The following is a 10,424-nucleotide window of genomic DNA, read 5'->3' as shown; positions in this document are numbered from 1 at the left end:
CATTGTGTGAGACTGGGCGGCCAGCATGGTGCTGACATGCTGATCTGCATGCTTTGAATTGCTTCTATAGATGTCCTCCCCTTTCCCAAAGAAAGCTCCAGTCCCTCAGCTGCACAGACAGGAAAACTGAGGCTAGGGAGAAAAACCTACTTTTCCCCACATACTTCTTCCCCACCAAACTGCTCCAGGATCCCAGGCGTCCTTCTTTCTGGTCGCCACTGCTTCCCAGGATGTGTCCTCTCCCTTCTCTCCATCGTCCTCATCACCCCTGCCTCATCCCAGAAGTCCTTCAGAGGACTTCCCCATGACACCCCACAATACCTCAACAGCCTCCGAGAGTCCCCACTAACAAGGCGGGAGGTGGGGCAGGGGGACGTGTTTGGGAGGGTTGAACCAGGACTCTCTCTGGGGCTCTGAAGCTGGGGTAAGGGGGCCGATCTGGCCTGGGGCAGAGGGTTCAAGCGAGCAGCCCACACGTGGGTCCTCAAAGCCCTTTTCTCTCCGCTTCCAGGATGCTGCAAAACAATCAGCTGGGAGGAATCCCCGCAGAGGCGCTGTGGGAGCTGCCCAGCCTGCAATCTCTGTGAGTCATTAAAGGGCCCATCTTGGGAATCGCCAGCTTCCTGGGGCCTGAGTCACAGCCCCAGGTCCCCCGCCTCGGCTTTCCCTCCTCTCCACGCGCCCCCCTCTCCCACCCATGTTCCAGACAGCATGCGGCTCCTGGCTTTGGTTTCCTTGGGGTTTTTTTGTTGTTGTCAGTGAGTGTATGTGTACACTCGCATGTGTATTTCAGGGAAGGAAGGCTCCAAGTCCCACTGGCGGACTGTGGGAATGGGACCTCCCTAGGTGGGGCCACCGTGGCAGCTGTCCTGGGGCGACTGGCGTTCTGCCATTGGAGCCTGGGGTGTGGGGTGGGGACTGCCGCCCCAAAGAAGCATCAGGAAGTGGCTGTCTCCTCCACCTAGTCTGCTGTCACCCCCAGGGCTTGAGGGTGGGGAGAGGACTAGGCTTAGACACCCTTTTCCCCTACTTGGGGGTGGGAACTGCGTTCCTGGGACTCACAGGCCACCCAAGAATAGATCCAGCCCTTCAAAGAGCCCTGCAATTTCTTTCCTGTCCAGCAGGGGCATCGTGGAAACAAGACTGAGTCCCAGGGCGGAGCGGGAACAGGTGCTGTAAGGGTGGTGTAGCCTAGCTGACCACGATCCTCAGGCCAGGAGCTGGGTTTATTCACACAGGGCACAGGCACCGGGCCTGGAGCTTAGTAGGAGCACCATACAAGCTGGTTGAACCCAACTCAGTTTTCAGGTACATCTACATCAAATGTGAGAGTAGATAGATATTTTGGGAACGAAGTTGGGGGACAAGTTGGGGGCATGGTATTAAGTCACTGGGGGAAATTAAGGCATGGTTGGCATTTAGTGTGTCAGGACACAGGCCTCTGGTTCTCTAGACCCATGGGTATTGCCATACGTGGTCCACGGATGTGGAAGTCAGACAACTCTAAACTGTCCTGGCTCTCCTTGGGTGGAAGGAGGAAGGAGGCGGGAAAGCAGCTTTCCTCCTCATGACCGATCCTTAGGCCCCGCTTGCCCATGAGCAGTTGAAGGCCAGCCATGAGGGCCCAGGCTGGCAGCAGAAGCCCTGCCCGGTCCTCGGCTTCCTGGCTAGCTCGCTGTGCCACACCCACCCTTGAGTAGCGCCTTCCTCCCTCCTCCTGCCCTGAGCATCCTCCACCCGCCTGCTTCTCTCTGTGTCTGCTCCCCAGATGCCTCACTGGCCCCAGTGGCAGGCTACCCACGCCTCCCCTCATTCTTTCACCTCTCCGCCCTTCCTCCCAACAAGTACTGGACCTCTGGCCCCAGCCACCTCCTCGCTTTCCATCCAGGCTCACCACTGGATGGAGTCAAGCAACCCAGTGGTGCCAGAGGCCAGGTGGGTTTCCCAAAGACAGACTAAACAGTTGCTTAGGGCACCAGCAAAGCAGGATCAGCCAAAAATAAGGGGGGGGGGATTGATATTTCATTAAAAGCATAAAAGAGGTCATCATAGGAAAAAAAAAATTAGACCTTGGCTGGACTAATCTTTTATTGTGGTAAAAATATATATAACAAAATATTTGTAAATTACACATTTTTTAAAATTGTGCTTTAGGTGAAGGCTTACAGAACAAATTAGTTTCTCGTTACACATTTAATACACATATTGTTTTGTGACATTGGTTGCCAACCCCGAGACGTGTCAACACTCTCCCCTTCTCAACCTTGGGTTCCCCATTTCCATTTGTCCAGCTTTTCTGTGCCCTCCTGCCTTCTTGTCCTTGCTCTTGGGCTGGTGTGCCCATTTAGTGTCGTATACATGGTTGAGCTACGTATTATTGTTTGTTTTATGGGCCTGTGTAAACTTTAGCTGAAGGGTGAGCCTCAGGGGAGACCTCAGTACTGAGTTAAAAGGGTATTCAGAAGCCATACTCTTGGGGTTTCTTCAATCTCCCTCAGTTCAGTAAGTCTGGTCTTTTTTTGTGAATTTGAATTTTGTTCTACATTTTCCTCCCGCTCTGTCCAGGACCCTCTACTGGGATCCCTGTCAGAGCAGTTGGTGGTGGTAGCCAGGCACCATCTAGTTGTACTGGACTCAGTCTGGTGGAGGCTGTGGCAGTTGTGGTCCATTAAAATTACACATTTTTTATGTGTATAATTCAGTGACATGGATTATATTCATCATGTTGCACAACCATTATCACTATCCTTTTCCTTTGCTGAACTTTTGTTTTTTTTGCTGGACTTCTTGACACTTATTTTGAGGTCCAGTTTTTTTGGATTGTTTTTGTTTTAAATTGTGAATTACATCTTTTGGGTGCTTAGGGCTTCTAAAAGTCTTGTCTTTCAGACTAGACGTGAAGCTATTGGGCTACACAGGCAGTTTTTCCTACCCCTTCTGGGAAATGGGCAGCCCCTTGTAACTGGGAAGACTAGATAAATTAACTTCCACCTTCAGAGCCGTTACTCCCTGTTGCCTGGTAGGATCAGGTTGGGGACAGAAGCCCACTCCTCCACTCCCATAGTTACAAGGCGCATGAGCAGATTTTGCCTCTTACAACCCTTTGAGGAGAGCACTGACCTGTGAGACAGACAATGTGTTTCAAGTCCTGCCTCTGACCCTGACTACCTGAGCCTCAGTGTCTCCTTCTTCAACTTGGGGATCATTGTCTATTTTCCCTGTCTACCTCACAGAGCTGTCATGAAGATCAAATACATAGTAAATGGGAGACGGATTTGAAAAAAGAAGACTCTACCCAGCTGTGAGTGTGGTGGTTCTACTGTGATGTTGTTTGTTTAAATAGCCATTGATCCATCCTTTTTACATAAGTTTCCAAGGCTTTGCTAAGGAGGCAAAACCTGAGTTGAGTCTTGAAGGGTCAGTAAGTGTTAGTGAGGTAAAGAGGCTGGAAAGGACATTCCAGGCAGGGGGAACAGCACGTACAAAGGCACAGAGATAAGAGAAAACCAAAATGAATTCTAGAGGATTTGCAAGGAGGCGAGTCTGGCTGAACTGTGTATGTTGGGGGACTGGAGGGAAGAGTAGTGGGAGAGAGAGAGAGAGATCTAGAATTCGCAAGAGATAATACCTGACAAGTAGGCATGGACCATGCTAAGGAATTTGGACTTTATACTCAATATTGCAGGGAGTCATGGTAGGATTTAAAATATATATATATTAAAAGACTTTGTTTTTTAGAGCAGTTTTAGGTTTACAGAAAAATTATGCAGAAAGTAAAATTACAATTTACCTCCTGCCCATTGTTTCTCTTATTAACGTCTTGCATTCCCGTGGCACATTTGTTATAATTGATAAACCAATATTGATACATTATTATTAGCTAACATTTATAGTTTACACTAGGGTTCACTCTTTACATGAAAGAGGTCATCATAGGTGTTGTATTGTCCTACGGATTTGGACAAATGCTTAATGTCATGTGTTCGCCATTACAGTATCACACAGAATAGTTTCACCGCCTGAAAAATGCCCCGGGGCTCCATCTATTCATCCCCCTCCCTGAGCCCCTGGAAGCCACTGATCTTTTCACTGTCTATAGTTTGGTCTTTTCCAGAATGGCACGTAGTTGGGATCATACTGTACGTGGCTTTTTCAGACTGGTTTCTTTCACTTAGCAGTACGCATCGAAGGTTCCTCCATGTCTTTTCATGACCTGTGGAGGACTTTTAGCAGGAGAACAATGTGATCAGATTTGCATCGCTGAAAAATCACTTTGCCAGCAGTTATGGAGGACAGCCTGGAGGTGGGGAGCTAGTGAAGGGCCTTATAAACCAAGGGAGCATGATGGCAGTCAAAGACAAGGCTAGGGCAGTGGCAAAAGGAGAAGCTGATGGACTCTGGAAATATCTGGAAGCCATGTCATGAGGACTCTGCCTGGGTTCGAATCTCTGCTCCTTCACCTACTACCTGGGCAGATTACTTAGCCTTTTTGCTTCCATTTTGTATCTACTGGAGGTGATAATATCATCTACCTACCTCAATGGAATGGAATGAAATGAGTTAATATACGTAAAAGACTTAGAACAGTACCTTTTGCCGCTGCTACTACTACAGTTATTATTATTATCAATAGTAGTAGTAGTAATGACTAGGTGTGGAAGTTGAGGGAAAGGGGGAGTCAAATGATACTCAGTTTGGCATTGGGGTCGATGGAGAGACCAGTCACCAAAAGCCTGGTACTAACAGCTCAGTATGTGTTGAAAGAGTGGTGACTGAATAGTGAATCCCAAAGGGTGAGCAGCTCTGGGGAGGGGCACAGAACAAGGAGGATGTGCTGATGTCCTTTTAGGACATGTTGCCTTTGAGGTGCCTGCAGGTAGGGTGACCAGGCGCCCTGGGCAAACTGGACGTGAGTGTGTGTGGGTGGAGTAGGGAGAGGCACATAACTCAACCTGAAGGCTCTGTACTGGAGGCGTTAAGTCCTGAGCTTTTGGAATCTGGAGGATTCAGGGAGGTACCACCTCAGGCCTCAAAGTGAGGTGCTGCCCCGACTTAACTCAGGTCCCTCTTAAATACATCACCACCTCCCATCACCATTGAGTTGATTCTTTTTTTTTTTTCTTTTTACTGTGCTTTAGGTGAAAGTTTACACCTCAAGTTAATTTCTCACTGAAAAATTTATACACATATTCCTTTGTGACATTAGTTGCAATCCCCACAATGTGAGAGCACATTCCACCTTTCCACCCTGGGTTCCCTGTGTCCATTTGACCAGTTCCTGTCCCCTCTTGCCTTCTCATCCTGCTTTTGGACAGGAGCTGCCCATTCGGTCTCATGTATCTGATTGAACTAAGAAGCACATTCCTCACTTGTATTATTTTTTGTTTTATAGTCCTGTCTAATCTTTGTCTGAAGAGTGGGCTTTGGAAATGGTTTCAGTTCTGGGTTAACCATGCATCCGGGGGCCAAAGTTTCGGGCGTTCTTCCAGTCTCTCCCATCATTAAGTCTGGTCTTTTTACGTGAATTTGAGCTCTGTTCTACATTTTTCTCCTGCCCTGTCTTGTACTCTCTGTCGTGTTCCCTGTCAGAGCAGTGGTAGCCAGGTGCGATCTAGTTCTTCTGGTCTCAGGCTGGTGGAGTCTCTGGTTCATTTGGTCCATTAGTCCTTTGGGCTAGTATTTTCCTTGTATCTTTGGTTTTCTTCATTCTTCTTTGCTCCAAGTGGGATGGGACCAACTGATGGATCTTAGGTGGCCGCTCGAAAGCTTTAAAGACCCCAGACGCCACTCATTCATTTGATTCTGACTCATAGCCACCCCTTGTGTGTTAGAGAGGAACTGTGCTCCATAGGGTTTTCAATGACTGATTGTTCAGAACTAGATTGCCAAGCCTTACTTCCAAGGCACCTCTAGGTGGACTCAAACTGTCAACTGTTCAGTTAGCAGCCGAGTGTGTTGACCATTTGCGCTATCCAGGGACAGCAGTAAAACCAGGTCCAGCAGTCTGAAAGGCGAGGGAAGAAGCACATGGCAATTTTTTGAGCACCCTGTATTCCAGCAGTATATGGAGGTTTTTGATACAGTATTTCATTCACAAATTTTATTCGCATTATCTTATTCACAAAAATCCTCTAATAATTACTCTGTCCACTGCCAGATGAGGAAATAGAAACTCGGACAAGTTGAGGGGCTCTTCCAAGGTCAGATCTAGTGAGTGGGAAGGCGGGGCTAGACTAAAGCGTGTTGGTTTCCAAAGGCTGTGGCCTTTCCATCAAGGCTGCAACGGAAGCCCCTTGTTGATGGCCATCACTGGGTGACCCTCCCTCCTTTCCCAGGACAGCTAGCCAATAAAAATGTCTTCCTTCCTGTTGGAAGTCAAAGAATCAAGGAGGTATTTCAGGGAAACGTCCTGTGCCCGTGCCCCTCTGGGGGGTGGGTGGTATGTCTTCCCCAGCGTAGGCATGGCCCACCTAGGGGGTCAGGCCTCTGGAGAAGGCTTTCTTCACTTCCAAAAGGGAAGGCCCCTCACAAGCTCATGTGGACATTCTTGGGCCCTCAGGGAGGGTTTGATCCTGTGGTCCACTTTCTACCAGCTAGAACCAGATGTAGGACAGTGGGAAGTGGGTTTGGGTGAGTCAAGAGTGGGGCGAGGGCTAAGGGATGGGCCAGCCGGCCTGGCATGCCAGCTCCAGGTATCCAGTCGCACATGGCGCACAAGCTGTTTGATTTGGCACCTGGATTGGCAGCGCCAGCTCTACAACACTCCCTCCCTGGAGACACTTGCTTCCCCCCATCAGTGTGGGAGGGGGAGGGTGGCGATTCCAGACTTGTCCCGCCAGGCCTGAGCTAAGGCCAAGTGAAACCACCGGAAGCCAGCGGAGCCTGGGGGAAAATAGACTGGGTGGGGGTGAGGCAGGGCAAGGGCGAGTACGTGGAAAAGCAGAAAAACAGCTCAGAAGGAGCTGGGGACCGAGCTGGGATGGGGCTTGGGGAGCTCAGGCTGGCTGGTCCCCGGAGAAGCATCGGAAAAGCACAGTGGCAGGAATAAAGGGGAGAAAATAGAGCAACAGCCCAGTCTTGGACACCCTGTGGGGGAAATGCATAATTGCAAAGGTCAGCCACATGAAACCAGCCAACACTGTGCAGAGCTGGAGAAATTAATCAAGAGCAGTGCCAGACTCCAAACAGAAACCCAAGTTAGAACCACTACAGCCCTCTTAGCCCAAGCCAGCCATCCAAAACATTGCTGCCTGCAGCTGAGGGAAATGAGGTGGGGAAGCCAGGGGCGGAGAGACGGGTGTGTGCTTGTGTGCGTGGGGAGGCAGCTGGGCTCAGGGTGATGTGGGAAGGGCCCTACAGGAGCCCTGGCTCCCACTTATCGCGCTTCAATATGCCAAGTGTTTTCACCTATCTTGTTTCATCCTGAAAGCCCTCTAAGATAGCTTCCCATTTTATAGATGAGGCAACTAAAGCCCAGAGAAGCTACTCTACTTTCTTGAGGTCACACAGCTAGGATGTAGCAGAGCTGGGATTCTAGTATACTAGCTCTGACTGCAAAGTACCATGTTCTTAACCTCTATGCCTTTGAACTTGTCCTAAACTACAATGCTTTTAGAATCCACAGACTTGGGATCAAATCCTGGCTCTGTCACCAATTAGCTGTGAGGCCACAAGCAAGAAACTGCCCTTCTCTAAACCTAAGTTTCACCATCTCTAAAAGGAAGGGTCAAGCGAAATGATTGGCATACAGGTGTCCCAAGAGGATATCATGCTGCACTTCAAGAACTTCCTAAGCGGGTTACTGGCCCTGCTCCTGAATCGCTTACAATCGCTGTGTACTTGCTCTCTCTGGGCTTCAGTTTCTCTCTCTGTACAATGAAGAGTATCCTTCCTGAACCCTTCTAGTCTCCTGGAAACGTTCTGAGGTGGGATGAGGAGGAAGGACCTGAGCTTCTCCAGGAGAAAATGGATGAGCCATTTTTGCCAGTCTCAGAGGTCCCGTGAGGACAGGGATTGGAGGTGTCCTCAAGGAGAGCCCAAAGCAAAGGGTTTGTGAGCAGGCCCCCTTCATTCCATATGTCTGACCCTTGTCTAAGGGCCAGTTGCACCTCCAGCTGAATGACTGTGACCAGGCTAATAACAACCACACTTAGATGGCGCTCAGGTACTCTTCTGAGTCTGTTCCGTTCACTATTTCACTTGGTCCTCACAATACTCTACGGGATGCTTGCTACTAGTACTATCATCGCCCATTTTATAGATGAGACAACTGAGGGTTAAGTGACTTGATGGAAGTCACACAGCTAGAATGTAGCAGAGCCAGGGTCAGACTCAGACAGGCTGGCCCAGAGTCCGTGCACTTAAGCGTGGTGCCGGGCTTCCTTTCAAGAGCAATTCTGGGAGCGGGAGCTGAACGAGAAGATGACAAGCCCTGGGGGTTGGGCCACCAGTGGGCTCTGGAGACCAAGCTCTGTCAGGAGCATCTGCTCCCGGAGCTGGCCTTGGGCTGTGAGTTCTGCTGGAGGGATGACCAACGATCCTGGATTGGTCAGTTTCTGTCCTTTCTCTGGGAGTTCTGAGTTGAGCGGAGCCCAGGTTGGGGGACAGTGCTGTCTGCCTGGGGAGCTAGGGGCTGCTGACGCTTTGGCATTGGTGTTGATCTCTAGACACTCCCAGCCTTGAATCTATCCCCCCGAGAGTCAGTAAGAGAGGACGTAAGGACAGTTTGCCTAATAGCCACCTACTTGTGAAAAGCATTAAGACATTTCTAGGAACTTTTTGCCAGAAATATTGCATGGAGTAGCACATGTACTGGTATCCCCATTTTACAGGCAGACCTGGGAGGTGAGGTGCAGAGGAAGGTGGTTTGCTCAAGACTTCTCGGTGTTAGAGATGGAGCCAGGTGGAACTAGGAGGGTATTTTTGTAGTGAAGGTGGAAGAACCCGCCCCTGACTCCACCTCACCACTCACAGCTTCCTCGAAGCAAATCTTCACGAGGTCCCAGCAGGAGGCCTGGGTGATTGCAAGAGAAGGAACCACTTGCTCATGGGGCCAGGGAATTCCCTCAAGAAGATATTTTCACAAGATTACTGAGCACTGCAGGAAAAAGGAGAACATCATAGGAGGGCAATGGAGGGGTCTTTGGGGAAGGCACTCAGGTTGGAGAATGGGCTAACAGTCATGGATAGAGCTTACAGACCAGTGGTTCTTAAAGTGTGGTTTCTTGACCAGCACCGCCTGGGAACCTCTTAGAAATGCAAATCTCAGGCCCCATCCCTAAGCTACTAAATCAGAATCTGGGGGTGGGGTGGGGTGTGGGCAAGGAACTAGCAGTCAGCCCTCCAGCTGATTCTGATGCACGCTGAAGACTGAGAACCACAGTCATGGAAGAAAGGGGTGTACAGGTAGTTCCTGTGTGTTTTTAAGAATTTGTAGGTAATTGGGGACAGGTACATATGGTTCTTATTTAGCCTTACTTTAGTACAAGAAGGAGGCCTAGTGGCGCAGTGGTTAACAGCTGGGCTGCTAACCAAAAGGTCAGCAGTTTGAATGCACCAGCGGCCTCTTGGAAACCCTGTGGGGCAGTTCTACTCTGTCCTATAGGGTCATCGGAACTGACTCAACAGCAATGAGTTTGGCTTGTTTTGGTTTAGTACGAGAAGGAGCCCTGGTGGTGCAGTGGTTAAAGGGCTCAGTTGCTAACTGAAAGGTCGGTGGTTCGAACCCACCAGCTGCTCCATAAGAGAAAGATGTGGCAGTCTGCTTCCGTAACGATTTACAGCCTTGGAAACCCTATGGGGCAGTTCTACTCTGTCTTATAGGGTCACTATGAGTTGAAATCGACACCAGTGGGTTTGTTTTTTCTAGGTTAGTGCAAGAAAAGGCTCAAAAACCTTTTCAGTGATTTAAAAGGTACACTTGCAGCAAGTGAAGGTGATTGTGATGAAGAATTTGTTGCCAGCAGGGTTTGATGCAATTGTTTCAAAAACTATTTGCTGTTGAGTCGATTCTGACTCCTAGCAACCCCGTAGGACAGAGTAGAACTGCCCCATAGGGCTTCCAAGGAGCGGCTGGTGGATTCACACTGCCGACATTTTGGTGAGCAGCCCAGCTTTTAACCACTGCACCACCAGGGCTCCTTTCTTTCAAAGTGAGGGCAAAAATAACATGAAAGGGCAAGTACGAGTTGTCCGTAAATTGGACGTTTGTAACCAGGGGACTCACTGTATTAGTTTCCTTGGGTACTGTAACAAATGACCACAGACTAGGTGGCTTCAAACAACAAAAATTTATTCTTTCACAGTTCTGGGGGCTGAAAGTCTGAAATCAAGGTGTTGGTCAGGCTGTATGCCCTCTGGGCTCTAGGGAAGACTCCTTCCTTGCCACTTCCAGCTTCATGGTCTTCTCTTCTGTCTCTCCTCTG

The 10,424-nt window shown here is 49.4% G+C and overlaps 1 protein-coding gene across 1 annotated transcript in view; it reads left to right on the top strand.

Moving 5' to 3' along the window:
* The window catches only part of LGR6 (leucine rich repeat containing G protein-coupled receptor 6), a 144,826-nt gene that overhangs the window by 46,704 nt on the left and 87,698 nt on the right, over positions 1-10,424 (top strand). Inside the window, exon 6 of the mRNA XM_004375284.2 lies at positions 512-583. Within this exon, the coding sequence (XP_004375341.2) occupies positions 512-583 (72 nt within the window). The remainder of the gene's footprint in view (positions 1-511; positions 584-10,424) is intronic.

Source organism: Trichechus manatus, unplaced genomic scaffold (genome assembly GCF_000243295.1).
Source record: "Trichechus manatus latirostris isolate Lorelei unplaced genomic scaffold, TriManLat1.0 scaffold00035, whole genome shotgun sequence".
Classification (NCBI taxonomy): Eukaryota; Metazoa; Chordata; class Mammalia; order Sirenia; family Trichechidae; genus Trichechus; species Trichechus manatus.
The sequence above is the reverse complement of the archived record's forward strand: the minus strand, read 5'-3'. Positions and strand labels throughout refer to the sequence as shown.